At 39.3% G+C, this 26,828-nt stretch overlaps 1 protein-coding gene across 7 annotated transcripts in view; it reads left to right on the forward strand.

Annotated features, from left to right (window-relative positions):
- Positions 1-26,828, forward strand: part of MARCHF1 (membrane associated ring-CH-type finger 1) — a 117,832-nt gene that overhangs the window by 44,226 nt on the left and 46,778 nt on the right. For 6 of the 7 annotated variants that reach the window (XM_053402932.1, XM_053402931.1, XM_053402933.1 and 3 more), the window contains one exon: positions 636-775. The exons of the other annotated variant lie outside the window; for it this stretch is intronic. In XM_053402932.1, the coding sequence (XP_053258907.1) occupies positions 674-775 (102 nt within the window). In that variant the 5' untranslated portion in view covers positions 636-673. The remainder of the gene's footprint in view (positions 1-635; positions 776-26,828) is intronic. 7 annotated transcript variants of the gene reach the window in all.

Genomic DNA, 26,828 nt, shown 5'->3' on the forward strand with positions numbered 1-26,828 from the left:
CCTCTTGCTTGCCTACATTGGGGGTGTATGTATGCAGAAACCTCTTACTTTTGAATTGCTAAAATGCTTACACCTTTTGCTCTGCCTATTTTTTCCTTTGCCTCCACCCACTATTGACACATACCCCCTTGAATGTTTCCAACAAGGTAATACGGCCCTCAGATTGTACATGGTTCCCTATCTCTGGTCTACTAAATCTGGATCCAATAACATTTACTTATACTAAATAACCTATAGTTTAACTTCATAGGTATGCCAGAAGCCATTGTCCCATTTATTTGGGACTTGTTTCTGGATAGAAGTGTGTTTAGGATTGATGTATCTAGATCAGGCTTCACCAACCTCAGCCCTCCAGATGTTTTGAGACTACAGTTCCCATCATCCCTGACCACTGGTCCTGCTAGCTAGGGATCATGGGAGTTGTAGGCCAAAAACATCTGGAGGGCCCAGGTTGGGGAAGCCTGGTCTAGATTCCCCACTCCACCCGTCATTTTAGTTTTATTATTTATAGGCAGATCAAACACACACACGCATATATATATATATATATATATATAAATATAATTGCATGCCCAGACACATACATGCAACAAACTAAAAATACCACTGTTTCAGGGAATGTGAATTATTTTCAGAATTTCAGAAATTGAAAAGGGATAAGTGGAAGGAGAAAATGTTGGGCTGGTGCCAAGCGATAGCTCGTAATCCTCACAGACTCCCAAACAGCACAAGAACCCCTGAGGTCACAGGTGATGCTTCACATATCTCTGCCTTGGTGAGTGAAAGTTCTATTTCATGATGATGGCATGTGCAAATCCATACCAGCAACCTTTGAAAGGTGCTAAATTAACTTTTTTTTAAAAAAAAACAACAGTAGTGCTTGCGCCTTCTTGTACTTTATTTGAAACCACTTTGGCTTTGCCTGCTTCTTTTTGTTTTGCTTTGAATGCCAACTGTTCTTTCTTCAAGCTTTCCAACTACATTGTACTTTTGTTGCCAACCACCTCTCCCCTTTTAATTTTTTGGCTCGCATGTGTTGGCTGTTGAAATAATATTGGTGTTCTATCAAGGTGAATACAGAGTTGCACGCTTTGACATCTATAAACAGAAAATTTCCTTTTCAGCAGCTTCAAGAGTATTGTTAAGGTAAAAATGACCCCTCCTACAAACAGATATGTTCAGCTATTTTTAATAGTTGTCAATGCATGACATGAACAGAGGGCCCATATTTAAAAGTGCTGCTTTGCTTGGTTTGTAAACTTGCCTATGACATGGATGAGAAAGAAAATGTATTTTAGAATATTGTTTTTCATGTGTTCCATAGGGTGGATGATTGCAGGCTTTGACAGCCAAAATATATACAGTGGTACTTTGGTTGCCGAATTTAATCCGTTCCAGGAGTCCGTTCAACTCCCAGAATGGTTTGAAAACCAAGGTGCGGCTTCCGATTGGCTGCAGGAGCTTCCTGCACTTAAGTGGAAGCCATGTCAGAAGTTTGGCTTCCAAAAACCGTTCAAAAACCAGAACACTCACTCCCAGGTTTGTGGCGTTTGGGAGCCAATTTGTTTGGGAGCCAAGCCATTCGACACCCAAGGTACCACTGTATTGGAAAAGTTACATTCCATTTATACTTTCTATGAGTGATATTTAACTAAGTTTTATTTAGAGTAGACCATTTGAATTTAATGGCCCTAACTTGGGCATGTTCATCAACATCAATATGTATACTCTGAATAAATATATATTTATATATCTTGAACAAATGTAAGAGACTGAATTAATGCAACCCATATTTTACTGTTCTGAATAGTTGTTCCAAAGACATAATCAGTGCAATCTGTTTTTGTCTGAAAATTATGTGTTGCCTATTGTTCATGCTGAAGGTTATTTGCTTGAGGGATGCTAATTTTTCCCAGCTCTTAACTGCCATTCGTACTGTGTTGGGAGTAGGAGTGGTTTTAGGTTTTGATTTGAATGCAGTTCTATGCAACTTGCCATTAGGAGGTTCATTACCAGCTCTAAATCACTCTTATTCATAATATTTTATAAATATCCCAGTACAACTACTGTGTGTGAAAGTGATGCCCATTTTTTTATTAAAGAAACTGTGTAGATCCATACTAGTGCTAGGCGCAACTCTGAATTTCACTGAAGTCTGTAGTATTTAAATATTTTGCACAGGAGTGCAGCCAGACTTTGGAGAGGTGCAGCTTTCTGAATAAGAGTTTGAATGACCAAATTGCTCATGATTGAGGCCTGAAGATGTTTTGCCAACTGCCTAGCAACCCGATTGTCAAAAGGCAGATATGCCAGAATAAAGGGAAAGATGTTGCATTGCATACTTGCCCAGCTGTGGCAACTTTGTTTACTGGATTCTTTTATGCACTCTCTTTGCCAGTATCTTTTTATTTTTTTAATCCTTAACACAGTAAGCTTAGTGGACAGAGGCTTTGGGGGACAGTGTTGACATTCTGCAGTGCTGTGTCTTGAGCCACAAGTTGTTGTTGTGCATCCAGAACAATGCATAATCAAGCTCTGCCACATCCATTGTAATAATAAGGGTATTAGTAGCACTGTGCAGGTTTGTATTGTGTCAACAGACCACAGTTCTAGACCTGTTAGCATGCTATTATTTTTCTCCATTCTATTTACCTGTCTGTCTGTTGTACACACACTCCCTCCAAAAGTTGCTACCATTTCTTTAATATTGGTTGCTTACTGCATGAAAACAATACTTTATAAATGGACATTTTAAGTCATGCAAGAAGCAGAGTAACTTGTAGTCATTTACAATGTAGCATGTGCACAAGGTACACCCTATTTTTAGCATATTGCACCTACTTACTTAGCTGCCTTCTCAATATTTTGTCTAGGACATTTATTTTGTGAATAGAACCATTTATTCTGAGTGAAATTCTTACCCAAACTCTTGTATTAAAGTGATAGAGAATTGCTGCTTTGCTCAAAACAAATGGCATGTCAGTTTTCACACTTTGCTTTTCTTCAGGAATGCTTAACATTTTCGGTGTTTTACATGAGGCAGGCCTATCCAGTCAAGCATTACTAAAGAGCTGTCAAGAAGAAACATTGGAACAGGGAATGGGAAAGAAAGGAACAGCCCCTTCCGTTGTTGAAACACGGACCTGACATCAAAACAGAAGAGAAGTGAATAATTGTTTGAAATCAGGTTTCTTTACTAAGGCGAATGATAATGTGGCAAGCTGGGCTGAGTTGTGGAAGACAGCAGAGGCAAATGCTTTAGATTTGTTCCAGGAGACTTGTCAGGATGAGCACATTATTTTTGCCACTGGGCACTTGGAAAGGGATATCAAGTCGTTTGTGGAAGAAGTCTGCTAGTACTTTCTCACCTTCTCCCCATCCTCCAGTTCACTTTCCTTAGGGAAAACAATTGACACATGAAATCTAGCCACTGTCTAAGTATGTGTGCTGCTGACTTCAAAATGGTCTGGAAGCTGTAAGAGAGCATCTTCTTGTGTTGATAGTAGGCCATTTTTCTAGAGCTTCTAAGTGCATATGATGGCAGCTCCCCACTCTCCAGATACCTGAATTTTCTGTGGCTTCTATTCTGTTGCACTTTAAAACTTGGTGATTTACTGGAAAGAATATAATTTTGTTGGAATTCAGAAGCTAGCAACAATAGTGCAGGTTGGAAGCTGTAGCTGGAAGACTAGCTCCTGATAGGAGTGTCATCTTTAATGCATAACAGTACTTCGGCCTGTTGCACTTCACATAGAATTCAGTACATTTTCCAGCTGACAAGCCCTTAAGTAACATTGGTATTGTTAGAGATATAAAACCTGGGTGGGGACCAGAAATAATGGGGAGGTGCGGGGAATTTCTTTCCTGGATCTTTTCTCCAAAACCTTTTCCCCCTGAAAATTTGAAAAAAGGAAAGGAAAGGGAAAAAATTGTTTCCTTTTCAAATGAAGAATATAATTTGTGAGACAAAATGCTTCCCCAAAATGATTTCTCAATCAATAAAGACTTTTATGTAAGACAGTGTACAATATCAGATTATTGGCAGCCAAGTCCTCAGTTGTAAACTGGCACCACAACTCTCAAATGCAAGAGCAAGATGCATTTCAGCCTCAGGGGGGCACTGCCATTATCAAAATAGAAGGAAGAAAGTTTCATGTGACTTCTTTGCTTGTAAAAGTGCAGAGAAGCTTGTTTCTTTCTTAATAATTTTTTTTTATTTTATTTTCAGTTATATACATTTCAATAGTTTTACAGTCATTTTAACATTTCAAAACTCAATGTCATCCTTCCTCTTTCTGTGGTTTATATTTACCATTTCTTGCATATTCTAAATTACTCTTTTATTCATCTACTTTAATTATTTACTCTTATGAAACTGCAGGTTTTTACAATAATCCTGCCAATGTCATAAGCTGTTTACAGTTGGTTTGTAAATACTCAATATACACTTTCATTCCTTTCAAAAAGGTTTGTCGCCTTGATTTTTTGTTCTTCTGGTAAGTTTCTTCATTTCTGCATAATCCATGAGTATTTGTATCCAATCTGCTTTCGTCGGGACTTCTTCTTTCCATTTTTGGGCAAATAGGATTCTTGCCGCTGTAGTCGCCTACATGAATAAATTTCTATACTGTTTGGGTAGTTCTAACCCTATAATTCCCAGAAGGAAAGCTTCTGGTTGTTGTTTTTAACAAATGTTATTTTAAACATATTTTTCAATTCATTACATATCATTTCCCAGTAAGTTTTAACCTTACTGCGAGACCACCACATATAATAGAACTTACCTTCTTTCTCTTTGCATTTCCAACACTTACTCGACTTTGATTTACACATTTTTCAGAGAAGCTCGTTTTTTCAATCTGGGCAAACTTACAGGAGCAAAGTAGCAGTGAGCTGGAACATCTGGGATCTTACATACACATTCAACTTTCCCTTAGAATTCTGGCCTTTTCGGTGTGTTTTAAATATATTGTAAGTCTCCATGAGAACTTCAGTTAGTGGGCAACAGGGCCAGCCAAGAACGTTTTGTTGCCTAAGATGAAGAAGTAAATGCTTCTCCCTTCTCCCCAACTCCAGTTCAGAGTGTAAGGCTGATCAATTTATTTTGGCATATCCTTTCCTATTCCTGGCAGTAAAAATACAAATAACAATTTGCTGTTCTTTCATAGCAACCAAAATTGGCTTCCTCTTGTGGCTACTGAGAAGAGTGTGCTAAACTTACCCACCTGCCCAGCTGGCATAAAAGAAAAGACCTTTTTCATCACCTTAATTTCTACTTTCTTACTTTTCTTTTTTCTAGAAAAGGAGACCTGGACTTTTTGTCACCTAAAACCTCCCTGTCAGCCTCTGTGATAAAAGATAAAGGTTTAATTATACTGATGCTGGGAAATTACTAATAGTGGCTAGAAAATAAGCTGGAAATCTTTCAGGATTTGGGAGCATGTAAAAACTTTTGAAAAGGTGAAAGAAAAAGGAGCAAAGTTCAATCTGTTTACGACAAATTTAGACTCTTCATTGGGAAGCTGACAAGAAATTCAGATATATGGAAAGAGAAGGCAGAGCTTGAGACAATGTTAGAAAGAAGGGGAAAGGATGACTTCCACTTTCCTTACTGCAAAAAGGCTAGTTTGGGGTGAAAGTACTGTTGTTGCACAAGAACTCCAAATCGGTGTTAATTGTGCAACCCGAATTGGCCAGTGAGTAATTCCTACCTGAGAATGGCAACAACCAGCAACACCTGTTGAGCACCAAGGTAATAGTGATGCTTGAACTAACCATGGATAAAATAGAATACCATATCTATAAGTAACATAACTGTTAAGAACACGACCCTTAACATCTGCAATTTCCCAATTACTATTTCTTGGCATTTTGGAACTTGAGTGAATATCAGCACATTTTGTTAAAACCTTTAGGGTTTTTTTGGGGGGTGTTAATTTAATTTGCTTATAAATTCTAGGCTATGCTACAACTGTCTGCTCAGGAGAACTTGAAATTGAAAATGAGAAGCTCAATGGAGCATAAATTCCCAGATTTTGCTGAGAAGAATTATTAATGGTTAAAGAAGTCTTAGAAGTATAGCTCTGCGAAGGGTTTCCTAACACCTCATGGCACCTTAATAAACTACAGTTACCAGGATTCTTGGGGGGTGGGAGCCATGACTCTTTAACATGGTATGATCCTGCTTTGAATGTATAGTGCAGATGAGGCCTTGGTTCAGACTATTGACACAGCTCTTGCGCAGTCAGGAGCAATTGCATATATAGAAGAGTTGCTGCTTCTCAGCCTCAGCATTTAGTATCCTAAAAGATAACATGAGGTTGAGAGGAACTAGTAGATAACTCCATCCCTTGGCCCAGATCTCCCTTCCCCATATTATCCCATACTAGTGAGACAGACACCAGAAGCAAAGGCAAAGCAAATGACTTCTTATGACTCAAGCTAATGCACGAAGCCATTTTTATATTCATTTTATTCCCTCATTTAAATATATGTAGAGAATTATCTTAAGTGGGCCAGAGAACAAATTTACACTTTCATGCAGAAAAAGCATTTTGAAATCTAGTTCAGATACGGTTTACTGTAATGTCTTAGCTATGTGTTTATACCACTAAATTTAACAATTCAAGCATTCTCTAAGGAAAAGAAATCATTGGGTTTTGTTTTTTTTACCATAAACATTGTAGCTCACCCATTTCCCATGCAGTTACCATTATTTCTGAATAATATTTTCTTGGTTGTGTTAGATAAGAAAATAAAATTCAGCCTGATTTGCAGGACTGAATGGATGCTATACAACAAATCAATCTCAACAACACTGTTTAAGATTCATTATAAAAAAAGTTCATATTTTTGTCCTACCCCCAACCCCCAGTGTGTACATCTATACCATTGGGACTTCTAGAGTATATGCAAAAAACAATTTTTGCTGCCTTGGGAACTACATTATTCAAGATAGCTACTAGCAGTAAGATTATAAAATGCCATCGTTAGCTTGAATCTAAGAGGAGGAAAAACTATGGCTCCCCTTCCATTTCCTTGCTAGTATACCCAGTGAATCGGTGTTAATGCCTCTTGGAAAAATCTGCTGTTCATGTTTGTTTTCCACTTATACATAAAGATTTATCTTTTTACATATAGCCGAAGACTGAACTATTGGCAATATGATGTGTACATATTGCCACCATCCACCTTTCATTGCTAGCCATCCTGGACATATTTCCCTCTTTTCTTTTCACCTGACCTATTTTGGGTATGCTTTCAGTGATTTATGATGAATCATCTTTGAAACCTGTGATACCCATTGCACCTTACTGATTTCTTATAGGCACTTAGTGTGCCTCCTTTCCTACAGAGACTCCTTAGTAGGGATGGAGAATATATTTGGTGAGTTCGCAACCCAAAGCGGACTTAGCCCAATCTGCACCTCCCATACTATTGTGTGGATCAGATGTGGGTCTGCTTTGGAATCTGCACTCCTATTGGATTCCGTTACAATGTGGTCTGAGAGCTGAGCTTTTTTCCTTTTCCTTTTTACATGCACTAGAGCCCTGGAACAGCTAGAAAGTGTTACTTATGTGGCACATGTTGTAAATCTTACTGCAGTTTCCACAGGATATGACAGCATGTCTTCACTCTCAAGCAGAGCGTCTATGGGAAAAGATGTCTTTCTCCCTGAACCCTTAGGGGCAGGGATTTTTTCCCTTGTACACCCCCCCCCCTTTTCCCCTTGTACGACCTCCCTGAAAGTAATGGCACATCATCACACCTCCTTTTTTTCTCTTAGGGTTAATGGCAGCAAGATTTTCCACACATGTGGCAGAAGCATCACACACTAGCAGTTCCAGACAGCTGGCATATGTAAAAAGAGAAGAAGAAAAACAGTTTATTTTAAAGGATTTTTCTGTGTCTATTCTATCCATTTCTAGTGAATATATATGGAATGGAAACTAACTATATTAAGACTGTTCTATCCAGAGGTGTACCTAGGGTCCGTTGTGCCTTTGGAAGGAGCTGTATCTCCCTACCCATATCAGTTCACCACACGGCTTTGTGCTGTGGTGCAAGAAGGACGGAAAGTTTTTCCTGCATTTGATCTTGCTACAACACACCTATACATTATATGTTCCGTACTCTGATTGGTGATTTTTGTGCCTCCTCAAAGCCTGCACTGTCAGTGGGGGCTGGTTTCGCCAACCCCTAGGTACACCTCTGGTTCCACCCCTCCCAACTGTGACTAGACTCTGAAGGCTATTGGCACCAATTAACCTTTGCTTCTAGGCTAAGAGCAGCTTCGTAGGGGATATTCACAGGGATCATGGTGTGGGGAAGAGGCTAAGCTCCGTGTTCCTAATCCTGATTGTGCCTGAACTTGCATACATACACAAAGGCTGCTATTGAAACCTTAAAAACTAAGTATTTTAATTGCAGTTGGTCCTAAATTAATAGTGCAGTCTACCTGTCTTACAGATAGCCACAAATGTAGCAAAGAGTACACTGAGAGAAATTCTAAATCTCACACAATTATATATTTCTTAAGGGAAAACAGTAATTGGATACACATTGGAAAAGAGATTAGAAATATAAAGCCTAGCATTAGCACCAAACAGTCTATTGGTTCTTTGGTTGAAAAAGGAAATCTAGGTACAATCCATGTAAAAGGTGCTCCTTGCATTATAGTCTTATAATGATATCATTATAGTGACATCAGAGTTTCTTGGTCTTCATCAGGATCAAGTGCTAAAAGCAAGCACCTCCTTTGGCAGACTCCCGGTTTCTGAGATCTGTATGGATGGTATAAAGCCTGTCACTTTGGGGCTAGAAATAGTCCCCCCAGAACCATTCTGTTTCCAAATCACAGTGGTGCCTTTGTTTTATAATCAAATTTCCAAATATGTTTGAGGTGTTGATTGTGATTACTAGAGTCTCTTTGGAGTATAGCAGGAATGGTTCACCTGTATCAATGCAGTCTTGGATTTCCATGTGATTGAGGAGTATTAGTTTTGTATACAAATAACACACACACACACACACACACAGAGAGAGAGAGAGAGAGAGAGAGAGAGAGAGAGAGAGATAAATAAATAATTAATGAGAAAGCCAGTCATAAGCTTTCTCTGTAACATTACCAGAGGGTAATCTTCCTGTTACTTGTGAAAATCTGTTCTGGAAAATTAGCAAGTCAGGCAAGGGCTAAGCAATTAACCTCCCTGTTGGAAAGGTGAAAGGGGTTGTTCTCATCATAGCTCACTGGAGCCTTCTGTCTCATTGTACATGCAGTTAATTTGAGCAAATACATAGTTATCTTTTCCCACAACAAAGTACAGTTTTGATTATACTGTAACTCCTGGCATGGAAATGTGCTATGATGCACTTCCTATCTATCTGGCTATGCAGACTTCAGCTAGAAGGTGCCCTATTGCGTAATGTCCAGAGGCCAGTTATCAAATCAAATGTATTTATGAGGAGTAGGCTAGACAACTCCCCTCAGTAAGCTCTCACACACAATAGGGACTCCACAGTGTGAGCATGCTATGCCTTGGAACCATAATATTTGAAGAAGTGCCACCTCCCCAACAATCTGCCCTCCTCAGAGATGTATGCCTGGCACCAACTCTTCTGTCTTTTCAAGGCATTTTCTTTTAATTCATCCAAGCATTTAAATATATTCGGATTATCTTAAACATGATTTATTGAGCTTTTACCTTTGGTTTTTGTATTCATTCATTTGCTGTTATTCCTTTCTGGAATAAATAAATATTGCTTGTTTATACAACAGCTAACAGAATTCTGGTGTGCTGTACAATAATGAGTTAAATGCAATACAGCAACATAGGACAAAAACAGCAATGATTTTTGAATTAATTAGAAAAGTAATTGGGAGTTCTTCTGAAAGTATCAAAGAAATTCAGGTGGTTTTACACTAAGATATCACAGAGGCAGTGAAATACATTGTTTACTTGGCTGTATTTTATCTGAATTGCTAGTTGAATCCACTGCCATGAACGACTTGAAAGTGCTTGGAAGCTTATATGGAACACAAGGAGTCATATTTTGCTTATCTTATTGTAGAATTACAAAAACAAACAAACAAAACTAAAGGAAATTGAAATATTATTGAAATACCCCTGCCATTTTATTTTTTTAAAAAACCGCAAATCAGTTCATGCTTCTTCTGTTAGCATGGAAGTGTAATCCTCCTTCCATGAAGATCAATTTAATTTAGAGAAATGGTCCGACAGAACTATCCCTGGTACCACACAGGAATGATTTTGAACTGACTGATTTGTCCTCAGGTTTGATTCTTTTATAAACTGAAAGGTTGTTTTTATCCTTGTTTTGGTTTCATGCTTTTCTGATAGCTTAGATGTAATTACTAACATCTGGTCCCACTGATTTTTTTACATTTGGACTCATTGGATTTTACATTTTTATCACTCAGGTTCCAGACATTCTGTTTAGAAACTTGACTTTTATTACTCATTTAGCAGTGATGAGACAAAACACAATTTGCTACCTAAGAACGAAAGAGTACCTGCTAGCAGCCTGCAGGCAAAATGAGTATGCCGAGGATATTGTCACAACTTTATAATTATATGGGGATTTGGGGGAAACTTGGATGAAAACTTTTGAGAACAAATGAGAAGGCTCGTGAGGAAGGTACTGTGTGGGTAGCTTTTTAAAATGTATGTTGTAAAATACTTGATTTGCTTTAAAGAAGTTGTTTTATCTGTGCTCTGGAGTCGTCTCCTCAGGAACACATTGCTCCTTTGGTTTGTTGAGAATGTTGCTCTTTGAGGTCTGTTTCAGACCTTACAGAGATCCTGCACAGAAATTCCATTATTTATTATTATTTATTGTATATATATCCCCCCTTTTTCTCCAAGGAGCTCAGGGTGGTTCACATGGTTCTCCCTGACCTCATTTAATCACCACAGCTAGCCTGTGAGGTAGGTTAGTTTGAGAGTCAGTGACTGGCCTGAGCTTTGTGGCTGAGTAGGGGTTTGCACTCTGGCCTCCCAGGTCCTAGTCCAGCACTCTAACAACTGTGCCATAACCTGTGTGTTATACAATGTCTAATGGGGACTTGTCCTTCCATTGGGCATGCTGGGTCAAGTGCTAGATTTTGGGGTACCATTAAAGGATACCTAGTGCCTCACTTGAGGAGAAGTAGCAGGGCTTCCATATCTAAGACTTCAAGATTTCCTGCAGGAATCGAAGGCATTTCTGTTTCTTTGCAACTATGTTAGGATTAGAGATCCACCCGCCCCCTTCCACTGTATAATATAGGTATAGCGATTTCTCGTTTTGCTTTTGTTGCATGCAGCCATAATGGTTGCTTATGGTACAGAATGTTTTCAGGGGTACACAGTAATTCCAGCTGTTTTTGCAGCCAGTGATTTGGCCTTTTAAGTGGTATGTTCCTGTAAATACAGGCTATGGAGCCATGGTAAAGCTGCTCTTCAATAATACTGTTCCTTAAATGATACCTGTGTTAGCTAGCTCTGTCGTTTCTCCTGTGTATTTCCTTAGAAATTTGTTGCTTATCAGCTCCCAAAATGTGTAAAGTTCAGTCATTTTGTAGAATTATTTTTTGATTTAAACAACTCCGTAGAGTAATGAGATTCATGTAGATAAAAAAAATTAAGTAGATTGAATGCAATTTGTTCTTTTATACATGAGAAAATTCAATACAATTTTCTATTTTGTCTGCTTTTCACTGATATATAATGGACTGCATAAGATGCAGGAATTACATTTATTCATCCATAGTCTACTGTGATTAATGAGTGTTGGTACCTGGAAAATCTTGGATGTTTTGATGCTAATTTGCATAGTAGGATATCAGCCTACTATGATGTGCACTTTTGGTGTGTGCAGCCTTGAGAAACATTTCTTGTCATGTTTTATATATTTATATCTATATATATGCAGTTCTAAATCACTTAGTATTTAAAAATGTCTATGCAGTGCAGTATACAATAAAGTAACATAAAAACAATGGACCGAATCCAGTGTTGTGCTATATTAAAATCAGTTAGTTGTATGCTTGTTCTTCTGGTGAAATATTTTGCCCTAGTGGAACATCGCACAAGAGAATGCATAAGCACAAGAATGCACAAGAGAATGCATAAGCGGTTTGTTGACAACTTTGTCGTACAATAGATTTCTTTGCAATCCTGTGAACACTCTCCTTAAAATAAGCCCTATTGAACTCAATGGGATTTTCTTGCTTCTGATTAGACATGCATAGGAGATCAGTGTAAAACCTTAATGTTCGTTTTACATATTAACATAAACATTTGCTGTTTGGCCTGTGGATAGTTTTGAATAAAGAGTGCCATGTGACAGCCCGTTATTACTTTCATTACATTTATGTACAAAGATGAAAACGTCTCTCTCTCTTGAGATGTAATTGTGTGTTTGTATGTTGATTTTAGAATATAATCAACTTACGGTGCCTCAGGCCCAGGAGTGCAAGCAAGAAGGAGCAAACACCACACACAATTTTTATTGATTATGCCAAGGTCAATCCCCATTATGATTATAATGTAGCTGGATACTGGAATAGGGTAGCCCAATTGCTGACCAATGTCGCATATCAAGCGTGCTGGCTGGGATCTGAAGGGAGGGAGTTGTCAGAATTTAGGGAATGGTTCAGCTTGGTTCAGGCCATTCCAGTAAGCCCCCACATGAACCTGGGTGCAAGGGAGCCAGCCCCAGCCCCTGAGGTAGAGCTGAGGCCTTAGGATAGCCCTACCCAAGCTCCCTTGTGGGGGTCCCCTTATTAGACTATGGATCCTGCCCCTTCCCCACCAACATTGCAAGTTGTGACAAAGAATAACTTCAAAACATTTTGTTGTTGTTGAGAACAAAACAAGTATATTCAGGAGGCACTCAAGGGTACCCAGTACTGGCACCTCTTTTTGTTGTTAAAAAGTGTGGCATTTACTGTAACAACTTTGTGATGATTACAGACACCTACTTTTCTAGAAAAAAAGTACTGAGTATACTTTGTAATCTATCAACTATGCATGTTGCTATGAGAAGGCAAAAATCTCATCATGAATTAGCCAGCTGTGTGGTGAGTAAAATTCCCCCCTAGTCCTCTTCAACAAGTAAGCCCATAGCAAGCTTGCTTTTGTTTTCTTTTTAACTGAGGGAGGGAGAGTAGGGAAGATGCTGCCAACACTGACACTTAGCTGTGGTCTCTGCTGCAATTTATACCTATGGAGTGGACTGAAGTGTTCAAGTCTGTTGCTGTGGTCCATGCAGCACTTTGAAGAATATTCAACTATTTCACTGTACCTGCCTTGATCTTATAACAATGCAAATGACTATGCTTCTTTCAATATCCTGGCATAATAAAAATGTCACTGCAGCCATTTGCCCCAAGATCAATATCTCCTACTTCTGAATAATCATGAGTGAGTCACTATTCGTTTTGGCTTTTAAGCAGCAGCAGGAGACCATTATGTCCTATTTCCATTATTACTTTTAGGTCTTCCTCAGTTCATGTAAGCATCACAGATGGTGACTGGGCATTTTCTGATAAATTCAGTCATTCGTCTCTCTCAGCCACCCCCCCCTCTCTCTCACACACACACTTTACAAACTTTAAAACATCCAATGACTTCCCTCCTTCTCCTTCCATGGTTCATATCACATATCATAGTTTCCTGCATATTTTACTATAACCATTCAAACCAAATTTCCACTTTTACATAAATCAAATATTATTTACTCTAGATTCAGGTGGTAGCCGTGTTGCTCTGATGCAGTCAAAATTAAAAACACTTCTTCAGATACGAAGAAGAATTGTGCATGCACACGAAATCTTATACCCAGAACTAACTTAGTTGGTCTCTAAGGTGCTACTGAACTAATTTTTAATTATGTGTTTACTCTGTTGAATTTATTTTAATGCTGCCAGCGTTTTCAACTGTGTACAATTATTTTCCATATATTCAATAACTATATTCCACTCTTCTTTAAATATATGTTCTTCATGCTCACTTATTCTGTAGGTTAAAACTGCAAGTTCTGCATATTCTAACACCTTAAGTTGCCAATCCTCTTTGCAAGGGACCTCTCTCACTTTCTATTTTGGGGCCAACAAAACAAAGGCTATGTCATTCCTACTAACAGTGAAATTGGCATCTATTCAGAAGGCCCCTGCAGTTAGTTAATATTTTATTATTATGCATCTTAACAACACATGGATTTCACCACAGAGCGCTTATGAAAACCTGTTACAATTGACAAGATGCCCCCTTTCCCTTACCTTATATCTCTATATATTTTAGTACTGAATTCAAAATGACTATTAGGGCCACACATTTTATTTACTTCCTATATTCTTGGATCTCTACTGCCCTTCAAGGCAACTGAGAAAACTGTTGAAAAAAGGAAGGAAACATTTAACAGATAAAACAGGTGGTGGTTGTTGATCTGGGATGAGATTTTGGTATCAAGGGATTTGAATTTTTGGTAACTGTTAGCTTCGGAGAAACACAATGGTTGGTAATGTAAAAATGGAATGTGTGTTACAAATCAACCCAAGCTTTCTTTTTCTTGCCTACACCTTTACAGTTAACTGCAATATAGCCGCTGAAGTTCACATTTTTTTTAAACAAACTGTAAAACTTGATTTGCATTCATTGATTATAGAATGCATACTCTGGGGCCATAGAATTTTTCATATAGCCTAGGAACTCAAAACAATGCAACAAAATTTGAGTAGTTCATTTAAAAACAAAACCTGTGTTTTTATAGAAACAATGAGCTTGCATTGAATGAATAGGAAAGTGTCGTGTTGTCTTTTTAAAAAAATTCTTTTGTTTCGCTATTTTAGTGCTGAAAATTAAGTTTGTCTGAAAAATGCTGAAAAGATTCCAAATGCAAATGATTCAAGTTAAATTTTGAGCAGCAGAGAAAGCTAGTACAACCAAATGGGCTCTATAGAGTGGTACAATTAATGAACTTACAGCATTTAGAAAATAAATCACCCGCAATGTTTCAAAAAATGTACTTTGAAATGTAGAAGTTAAAATGACAAATATAAGAGCAAAACGTTAAGTGCTTTGAGATAAATTAAGAAAAATATTTCATCTGCTAATCAGTCCTGAATTTAGTTTCATTGCATTGACTTCAGATTTGGAAAATGATGATCAAAATGAATATTTGTAAAATTGTTTTGCTGTATCCATTGTAGGAGGGAAAGGAAAGATCTAAACTAATAAACTATTGTTTATTAGATATCAGTTGTGGAGCACTCCATTTCAGAAGTGTGGTAATGTTTCAATCAAAATCTAGATCCCTCCCCAATGTAGCTGCTATTTAGTATTGCTCAAGGACCAATAACATGCTTAACACAGTGTTTATATTGGATCCCAGAGCTCTCTGGCTGTTGCCAAGGACTGAGAATGGAGTTCAGGTTTTACATGCTAAAAAGTATGGATGCACCTATCATTTATTGCTGTTCATTCCTTCTTGGCTATCAGCTTTAATCTGATTTAGGTAGTACCTAGGCATATAGTGATGCTCAGAAATGAGTTATAACTAGTGCCTAGATAGATGCCTATCATTTAGGGGAATAAGTAAGAATCCTATATAATGTTTGACAGTGCTATAAACACAGCAGTAGTTTATTCTCATCCATCATTTTGCAGGTCCTTGGGTATTCTTTTTGTTCCTTTAAGATTCCAGCACACAAGATTCTATAGTGCTTAGTGACCTTTATAGAACTGTAGTTTGTCCTTCAGAACATAGATAATAATTATCCTTGGGAGTCATAGTGCACAGAGTCTGCACTGATCTTGCATAAATCACACCTTTAATTTGCTCCAGTGATGGCAGTCTGAAAAATTATATGCCTATACTACCAGTCAGCATCTGGTCCATTCTCTTTAAAGAGCACTTAGCTGCTCCCCATTTTTCCCCCAAGGCAGTTTCTTGCTCTCTAATCTTTCAGCAAAAGTGTCTAGTAAGTTAGTCATTGGATGGATGCTGCTGCAACTTTTGACAAAAGAGGCAAATAAGGCTTCACAGAGGTTTAGTAAAACAATGAGGCATAAAAGGGTAGTGCCTTATGAGCAAGCTTACTCTGAATTAATAACTGTTCATGACTTCTCTGCTAGCGAGAGACCGAAACATCTGAGCTCTAGAGTTTATGCCATCACTCTTTGCCTTGGTCTCTCACAATCAATAATTTTGTATTGAACACAGTTTATATGAACCTAGGCAGAGATTATTCCAAATTCAGATTGTGTTCTCGTATTATAACTTTTTTTATATAGCTTCTTTAGCTGATCAAGTATTCATGGCAATTTATTTTACAATCCCTGTATTTTCATATAAGTATATCATCACTTATCTTGCATGATAAATGGGCATTATAAGACAGTTTACTTTCCATCTCAAATGACTTAAGAGGTGTGAGTTACCTGTCCGTTTTTTTCTATGAGACTGAGTTTCGATGGTTTGTGGTGGAAGTCAGTTTTCTTCTGACTGTTGCCATAAAATGTTTCCAAACCTCACAAAATTTCTCCCTCTTTAGCATTCAAGCATTATTAGCTCCTGAAATGTGTAAGGTTTACAATTAGTTCAGTCATTTTGTAGAGTTGGATTTTTTATTTGAATTGATCTGTAGAGCAAAGATATTTTTGTAGATAAAAAAAGTTAAGTAGATTGAACTGGGTATGTTTAGCCTGGAAAAGAGGAGGCGTATCTTCAAATATCTAAAGGGCTGACACATGGATGATGGAGCAAGCTTGTTTCCTCTGCTCCAGGGGGTATGGCCCAAACCAATGGCTCCAAGTTACAAGAAAAGATATTTTGACCAAACATCAGAAGGCACTTTCCAGTGGTAAGAGCTGCTTGACAGTAGAACCAAGTCCACTGGAAGGTGGTGGACTCTCTTTCCTTGGAGGTTTTTAAGCAGAGGTTGGATGGCCATTTGTGATGGATGCTTTAGTTGAGATTCCCACATTGCAAGGCATTGACCCATTTGATCCTCTGGGTCCCTTCTGACTCCACAGTTCTATGATTCTGTGATTCAGTGTTTGGTATTTTCTTGCTGTTTTTAGATTGCTGGTTTAAATCAGTGTTGTAAGCCTCCTTCATTTGCTTGCTCTTTCCATTGCATATATTCCTGATATGTTTGAGGAAAAGCATCACCAACAAAACATTTTGGAAAAAATGATAATATACTTTTAAATAAATGTAAAATATACAGTGAGCACCTGTAAATTGATAAACATCTCTGGCAACTGTAAACATATTCACTCAACAGCAAGTTCCAGTCCTCCAAGTCCTTCATCCCCATCTCCCTCTGTTAGGGCTCCTCTCCACTCTTTCTTACTAACGTTTCTCTCAATGAATTCTTGTTTAGGACCCCTCCCCTACTAGGCTCCAGATAAAATGAGCAGTGCTCGATCTTATCCATTCCCCGCTTCACCATCAATTAAATTACCCATTCTTCCAACCTCACCCCTATAGTATGCAGCAAAGACACTTCTTCCTGATCCTCCTCCACATAAAGGGAATGCTCCAGTCTGTCCAGAGAATGAAAGATCAGGCTAACACAAAAAAATTCAATGTGGCAAAAGATAAAAATCATCTGGTCAGTTCCATGTACTGCGTGGCTAATGGAAAAGACACATAAGGTAATTGTTTCCCCAAAGCTTTTATCTGTAAACTCAGAATAAATGGAAGACTGTCATTTAAAAGACAGTGGATTGCTGATTTGATCTTAAACCTCATGTCTCTTTATATTAGCATATTTAGATTCAGGCTCCCTAAAATGCAATAAGTCAGCAAATATTTTATTTATTTTTATTGTTAGATTATAACATTTTCTAATTGAAATAGTTTTTAATATTTCATTTTGCACAAAACATGTGTAATATAGTAGGTATGCCTTCTGTTAAAGACACTATTTGCAATTTAGCATTTTCAATTCCTTATTAAACTGAACAGTCTGGTTACCGTATTCAATTTTCCCCAAGCTGTTTTGTATTCAGTTGTATTCTGTAAAAGTAAGCTTTTAGAATAGAAAAGAGGAAAAATATTGTACTTAAGCAGAACTCCCCCAAAGCCTGATTATTAAATCAATCAATCAATAAATGTAAATCATTGCAGAATTGTAGAGCAGCCACATGTTTCATCACCTGATCTTAACACTCGATTGGGAGCTGCCCAGAGTGGCTGGGGAAGTTCAGCCAGATGGGCGGGGGATAAATAATAAATTATTATTATCTGTGACTTTGCCTGCCAAGCTAGTTGGTTTGCACAGCTAAGCCATGATTTCCTGGACTATGTGTTTATTGGCAATAAACCATAATGTGTCTTAACCGTGGATTGTTTGAACACCCTACTCCATAAATTCATCCAGCTATAAAGACAAGAGGCAAGAGTAGCTGGAAAGCAAAACAAACATTGGGGGGAAATATGACTTGTTTCTCCAGTCATCTGGAGACAACCTGTGTTTAACTTGTGGTTTCTTAAACAACTCATGTCCTGTGCAAACCAGGCCACAGAGTGGCCTCTTCTATTCTCTAAAGTTGAAGAAATGACAGCTAGGTTTCTCTTCCTTCTGATTGATCTGGTATCCCTGTTGCACAGGCAGACAGGAGAGAAACCCTCTCATTTTCTCTCTACCCAGGCTATCCTCTGCTGCTTCTCATTGAGGGTGGTGAGTATTTTTCAGTACATTTGTGTATAAAGTAGAAAGTTGTCACTATGCCTCCACTCTATCTATTTCAACTTCCTATTTCTCAATGAATATAGGAAAGCAACTGATGTTTGATGTGGTGTTACCCTCATTGATGGGTTGTGCTGCAAGGCTCCATAGCAGGGATGGGGAATCTTTTTGGTCTAGTGGGCCTGATCCTCATTGGACCCTGACAACAGCTCTACACTTGGAACTTCCCAAGCCACAAGCATGGGGCTGACAGAGTTGCTTTATATAGGGATTAGCTGCATGATTGAGTTCCTCACAGAGACCTTGGTCATGTAGCCAATGTAATGGTCATGTAATCTGTCTCACACCCGATGACGCAAATGATGTCAGATGTTAGGAAGTTGAGTATGGGGAAAACAGCCTTGTGGGCCAAATTTGGCCCATGGGTCAGAGGTGCCCCATCCCTAACCTTTAGTCCTGTGTGGTCCACACAAAATTGAGGCTGAATGTGTCTGTAACGGTGAGCATTGTGCAACTCTGTCAGGTGATCTATGCCGTAGATGACAAGGTGGTGGTGTGTGGTTTTAAGTGGATGCAACAAGAATGCCACTAAGATTATCAAAACATTATTATTTTTTTAGTTAGACAACTGCTTTGTGGAGTTACTGTGCTAGCGTCTGACACTTGATCACTTGATCAAAACCTAGCCCAGACCAGCTCAGGAAATCTCCAAGTCTAAGGAAAGGCTACATACTAGAGTGCACTTGTATTATGAATCCTTCTATGTTCTGGAGATATGGAAAGGAATCACATAGGCCTTCAGCATATTCTCCCTCTGCCCCTTCCCGCAAGCACAAAGGGAAGAGATTTCAAGTTTCTTGTTAGTGAGAAACCACAGTTTCCCTTTGCATCTTAGCATGGCAAACTGTGGCCTGGGCAAACACCATTTGCCACATCAGCACACTTCCAATCTCCCCATGGTCTGCTCCCCTGTCTAAATGGATTATCCCATAGTTCAGTTACGAAAGAGCTACAAATCCATCAGCTAAGGATTTCTACTAGAAAGGATTCTAGTAGAAATAAAGGCTATATAACTAGCAAGATGAAGACCATCACAATGTAAGCATCTACTATGAACATACTATCACAATGTCTTAAAAGTTTTATTTCATTGATTTTTTTGGGTTGCAGACATCTTGTCATTAAGCGTAATCTCACAATGAATAGCTAATCATTTCAGCTTTATATTTCTACATTATGCCAGTTGCACAGGAAGGGGAAAAAAAGGAATAACCTTGGACACAGTAGTTTTTATTGGTAGAGAATATAACCTGTTGTCATGGAGATCAGCATGGAGCTTGCTTATGTGAGATGTTTGCTGCCATAGCTCTGTAAAAGCAGCATCTTAATGGAGAGTGAGGTCAGTGTTTGATCATAATAAATAGCCATAATTTCATAGGCTATAGAGAGGGAGAAGAGGATACTTTTATTTGCATTTACACTTCAAGCATTCACTTTTCAAATTCCATGTACAGTGGAACCTCGGTTTTCAATCATCTCGGAAGTTGAAAGTTTCGGCTTTTGAACGCCGAAAACCTGGAAGTAACTACTTCAGTTTTTGAACGATTTTCAGAAGCTGAATGTGCCACACAGCTTCCGTTTTGAGTTTTCCTATTGTATTGAGGCTTCCGTTTTTGGTTTTCGAACGTTTAGGACAGGCATAGGCAAACTCTGCCCTCCAGGTGTTTTGGGACTAGAACTCTCATCATCCCTAGCTAACACGACCAGTGGTCAAGGATGATGGGAGTTGTAGGCCCAAAACATCTGGAGGGCTGAGCTTGCCGATGCCTGGTTTAGGAAGTCCAACGATCTTCCGGAATGGATTACGTTCAAAAACCGAGGTTTCACTGTAAAATGTACCCTTTCATGAATATTTTTGGCGTCCAGGTATTTCCTTTTTTAAAAAAAGTTGCTGTACCTTTACTGGTCAGCCATTGGATGGATGCTATAGAATATTTAATTTATTACATTTAGATTTCTTAGGAGCTTCCACCAAGGAGCTCATGGTAGCATTCATTACTTCACTCCTCATTTTATTCCCACAACAATCCTTCAATGTGATGATTGGCCCAAGGTCCCCCAGTGAGTTTCATGGCAAATGAAATTTGTTTTTGGAGCAAAATACAGAATATCCAAATAAATACAGCTGACAGGGCAAGTAAGATCCAGTGTTCTATTGTATAGAAATTTGGCATGCAACAATAACCTGTTTATGCAGTGGGAAAATAGCTACTGCATCTATTTTAATATATACAATTGGTAGACATAGAGTAGGAATGTGGCTCTTTCTGCAACTTGATAAAATTTAGCAATAGTGCTAAAAGAGCTATTAGACTACAAAAAATATTATTGAAGGAAAGTGTTAGGTACAACAAAACCTATTCTTGTAGTTATTTTACACTTTATGCTACATCAACATATAAGGTGCCATTTCTTTTCAGCTCTCTGATTTCCAAGACTCTTATTCGCAAATTTGCTTTTTTATAAAAATGATTTCATGGAATGAATTGTGACCCCACGGCTTCTGTAAAGCAAATCTGCTCTGCTGCCATCCACTACCAATGTGCTTGGGAGTAAGTCCTACCCAACTCAGTGGGACTCATTTTTGAGTAGTGTGCAGGAATGTACTGTTAGGACGGTATGAAAAAGATCCACATTTTATATGCTGTAAATAAAATAAACAAGGTTGTTTTCCAGCTCTGTACTAATTGAGGCACCTCTGTTCTGTGTATTTAATTAATGTACTTTTCTTTCTGAAATGCTTTTGGCTGTTTGTCAAGTACTTGGCTACTCTTTCATCTTGGATGTTAATTGACTGTTGTCTGCCAATTAGCATGGCCTGATGGATTTCCTTGCGAGCTATTCTGGCTCCCAAATAATTCAATTTGTCTTCTAAATTAACGAATCTAAACATTTATATTTTGTAGATAAATCTCTGCTCCACTAAGAACAGAGCTAAATGAAGTTCTGTCACAACTCCCACCGCACTGCCACCAGATTGTAACGAACTACCCTCATCTCTGACACAATTGTTTATTATTATTATTATTATTATTATTATTATTAAAGCACAATTCAGCTGTTTTGCTTTCTCTACTTCAGGCTGAAAACTTTTACTTATCTATCCAGCCCTTTTACTCCTGCCACCTTGTATAAATACAAAGTCAAAGCCTTGGTTTACCAATCAGTAGCTATGCATAAGAGTGGTACAAAGCAGTGGAAAGCTTCACAAAATATATTTTACTTTAATTAACAATGTAAAAAGATGGTAATACTAATTCATATGTTGAACTTTTCTTGGATACTGTTTCTTTAACTAAAAGGCTTACACACTATAACATTTAAGAAGACTATTCTAAGGGATTCAATTCCTCACCTATAGGCATTGAGGACTTGCAGTCTTCACTCAGGTCCACAGCCTCATCTATCAGGCTTCTATCAGGACTTTTGATGGCACTATCAGGACTTTTGATAGACTTTTGATGTTCTATCAGGACTTTTGACAACCTTGATGGCAGAAAGTGAGGAGGAATTAAAGAACCTTTTATTGAGGGTGAAAAGAGCAGAGCACAAAATATGGTCTGAAGCTCAACATCAAAAAAACGAAGATCATGGCCACTGGTCCCATCACCTCCTGGCAAATAGAAGGGGAAGAAATGGAGGTAGTGAGAGATTTTACTTTCTTGGGCTCCATGATCACTGCAGATGGTGACAGCAGCCACTGAAACCTGGTGGGATAAGTCCCATGATTGGAATGTAATAATGGAGGGATACAATCTATTTCAGAGAAACAGACCAGACAAGAAAGGAGGAGGAGTGGCGTTATATGTCAGGGATGTGTATACCTGTGAAGAGATCCAAGATTTAGAACCTCAAAGCCAAAGTGAGAGCATTTGGGTCAAAATTAAGGGAGAGAAGAATAACAGTGACCTCATTGTGGGAACAGAAAGGTAGCCGTGTTGGTCTGCCATAGTCAAAACAAAACAAATTTTTTTGTTTTGCAATAGGTCTTACAGGAAAAAGCAAGGGGTGAGAAGGTGAAAAATGGCTTTGTCATGTATAATGAGATAAGAATCCAATGTCTTTGTTCAGACCAGGTCTTCTCACCCCTTGCTTTTTCCTGTAAGACCTATTGCAGTCGTTAAGAGTCGTCAACAGGCTCATCACAGCTATCTGCCAATCACCCATTCCCACCACCCTTCTGAGTAATACCCCTCCCCACCTTCTCACTATATAGAGGGATCTGGCAACTTCTGTTTCAGTGTATCTGAAGAAGTGTGCATGCACACGAAAGCTCATACCAAGAACTAACTTAGTTGGTCTTTAAGGTGCTACTGGAAGGAGAAAAAAAAAATTTTTTTTTTGTTCTCATTGTGGGAGTTTACTATAGATCTCCAAGCCAAACGGAGGACATAGATGATGCCTTCCTGGAACAGATGGCCAAGCATGCAAAAGGAAGGGAGATAGTAGTAATGGGGGACTTCAATTACCCGGATATTTGTTGGATGTCAAACTCAGCCAAGAGCATAAGGTCAAACAGATTCCTCACTGGCCTTGCAGACAACTTCATTGTCCAGAAAGTGGGAGAAGCAACAAGAGGAACAGCCATTTTAGATCTGGTCCTAACCAATGATGATGACCTGGTTAGTGGGGTAGAAGTGGAAGGATCATTAGGCACGAGTGATCATGCTCTTCTGAAGTTTACTATACAGCGGAAAGGAGCAGCCAAGCATACTAGGACTCAATTTCTTGACTTTAAGAAAGCCGACTTCATAAAACTTAGGGAAGTGCTGGGTGAGATCCCATGGACAGTAATACTAAAAGGAAAGGGAGTTCATGATGGCTGGGAGTTTGTTAAGAGGGAGATAGTAAAAGCACAACTTCAGGCAATACCAATGAGACGGAAACATGGAAGGTGCCTAAAGAAGCCAGGGTGGCTATCTAAAGAACTTTTAGCTGAGTTGAGATTAAAAAAGGATGTGTACAAAAAATGGAAAAGGGGGGAAACCACCAAAGAGGAATTCAAACAAATAGCCAGCACGTGTAGACACAAAGTCAGAAAAGCTAAAGCACAGAATGAACTCAGGCTTGCTAGAGAGGTTAAAAGCAACAAAAAAGGCTTTTATGGGTATGTTCGTAGCAAAAGGAAGAACAAAGAAACAGTGGGGTCACTCAGAGGAGAAGATGGTGAAATGCAAACGGGACACAGAAAGGGCTGAACTCCTCAATGCCTTCTTTGCCTCAGTCTTCTCCGATAAAGAAAACAATGCCCGACCTGAAGAATTTGGAGCAAATGATTCAGCAGAGGAAACACAGCCCAGAATAACTAAGGAGATAGTACAAGAATACTTGGCTAGTTTAGATGTATTCAAGTCTCCAGGGCCAGATGATCTGCATCCAAGAGTATTAAAAGAACTGGCAGATGTGATCTCAGAACCACTGGCAGTCATCTTTGAGAATTCCTGGAGAACAGGCGATGTCCCGGCAGACTGGAGGAGGGCAAATGTTGTCCCTATTTTCAAAAAGGGGAAAAGAGAGGACCCAAATAATTACCGCCCAGTCAGTCTGACATCAATACCAGGGAAGATTCTGGAGCAGATCATTAAGCAAACAGTCTGTGAGCACCTAGAAAGGAATGCTGTGATCACCAATAGTCAGCATGGATTTCTGAAAAATAAGTCATGTCAGACTAACCTGATCTCGTTTTTTGACAGAATTACAAGCCTGGTAGATGAAGAGAACGCAGTGGATGTAGCCTACCTTGATTTCAGCAAGGCATTTGACAAGGTGCCCCATGATATTCTTGTAAAGAAGCTGGTAAAATGCGGTCTTGACTATGCTACCACTCAGTGGATTTGTAACTGGCTGACTGACCGAACCCAAAGGGTGCTCATCAATGGTTCCTCTTCATCCTGGAGAAGAGTGACTAGTGGGGTGCCACAGGGTTCTGTCTTGGGCCCGGTCTTATTCAACATCTTTATCAACGACTTGGATGATGGACTCAAGGGCATCCTGATCAAATTTGCAGATGACACCAAACTGGGAGGGGTGGCTAACACCCCAGAGGACAGGATCACACTTCAAAACGACCTTGACAGATTAGAGAACTGGGCCAAAACAAACAAGATGAATTTTAACAGGGAGAAATGTTAAGTATTGCACTTGGGCAAAAAAATTGAGAGGCACAAATACAAGATGGGTGACACCTGGCTTGAGAGCAGTACATGTGAAAAGGATCTAGGAGTCTTGGTTGACCACAAACTTGACATGAGCCAACAGTGTGACGCGGCAGCTAAAAAAGCCAATGCAATTCTGGGCTGCATCAATAGGAGTATAGCATCTAGATCAAGGGAAGTAATAGTGCCACTGTATTCTGCTCTGGTCAGACCTCACCTGGAGTACTGTGTCCAGTTCTGGGCACCACAGTTCAAGAAGGACACTGACAAACTGGAACGTGTCCAGAGGAGGGCAACCAAAATGGTCAAAGGCCTGGAAACAATGCCTTATGAGGAACGGCTAAGGGAGCTGGGCATGTTTAGCCTGGAGAAGAGGAGGTTAAGGGGTGATATGATAGCCATGTTCAAATATATAAAAGGATGTCACATAGAGGAGGGAGAAAGGTTGTTTTCTGCTGCTCCAGAGAAGTGGACACGGAGCAATGGTTCCAAACTACAAGAAAGAAGATTCCACCTAAACATTAGGAAGAACTTCCTGACAGTAAGAGCTGTTCCGACAGTGGAATTTGCTGCCAAGGAGTGTGGTGGAGTCTCCTTCTTTGGAGGTCTTTAAGCAGAGGCTTGACAACCATATGTCAGGAGTGCTCTGATGGTGTTTCCTGCTTGGCAGGGGGTTGAACTCGATGGCCCTTGTGGTCTCTTCCAACTCTATGATTCTATGATTCTATGATTCTATGAAATTAAAAGACGCCTGCTTCTTGGGAGAAAAGCAATGACAAACCTAGACAGCATCTTAAAAAGTGGAGACATCACCTTGCCAACAAAGGTCCGTATAGTAAAAGCTATGGTTTTCCCAGTAGTGATGTATGGAAGTGAAAGCTGGACCATAAAGAAGGCTGATCACCAAAGAATTGATGCTTTTGAATTATGGTGCTGGAGGAGACTCTTGAGAGTCCCATGGACTGCAAGAAGATCAAACCTATCCATTCTTAAGGAAGTCAGCCCTGAGTGCTCACTGGAAGGACAGATCCTGAAGCTGAGGCTCCAATACTTTGGCCACCTCATGAGAAGAGAAGACTCCATGGAAAAGGCCCTGATGTTGGGAAAGATGGAGGGCACAAGGAGAAGGGGATGACAGAGGACGAGATGGTTGGATGGTGTTCTCAAAGCTACCAGCATGAGTTTGATCAAACTGCGGGAGGCAGTGGAAGACAGAAGTGCCTGGCGTTCTCTGATCCATGGGGTCATGAAGAGTCGGACACGACTAAACAACAACATCAGGACTTTTGCTGTAATCTTCAGTGCCAGCAAACTCTGCTTCGTCAGGTACTCAGCAACCCTACTGAATTGGTCTTAGAACTTTCTTGAAGGCTACCTCTGGGACAGTGACTTTCACCCAGAGACCTCCTCAGCTTCTGTGAGTCATTTCAGTTGTTGGCTTCTGTCAGGCATCTCAAACCTCTAAGCCTTTATGTTCTCTGCTTAGCGTCAGGTTCCAGCTCTACTGCTTCTGTCCTTTTCTTTGCTCACTTATTTACTGTGACAGACCCACCAACTGACCTTGACTGTGGCTTGAGATTGCCTTTTTATTTCCCACCACTCATTCCAATTTGGGTTGAATTCCCTTTCCCCATCAGGTTCAATGAGAGGAGACAAAATATCCACTGATTAGACGAATCAAATCCTACCAATTTTCAGTTGCCTGTGGCTGTATATACTTTTATGAGTTTTTTTGGGGGGGGGAGGGGGAAGTAGACTGTTTGCAAGATCCTTCTAACCCCTGGAGACCAACTAAGTTTGTTACTGGTATGAGCTTTCGTGTTAGCCACCTGCTGATCTCCTGTTGATCTCTTGCATATAAAAGTCAAGACAGTTTATATGCTGTGTACACTTTACATTCAGTTGTGTGA

This window comes from Podarcis raffonei, chromosome 9 (genome assembly GCF_027172205.1).
Source record: "Podarcis raffonei isolate rPodRaf1 chromosome 9, rPodRaf1.pri, whole genome shotgun sequence".
Taxonomy (NCBI): domain Eukaryota; kingdom Metazoa; phylum Chordata; class Lepidosauria; order Squamata; family Lacertidae; genus Podarcis; species Podarcis raffonei.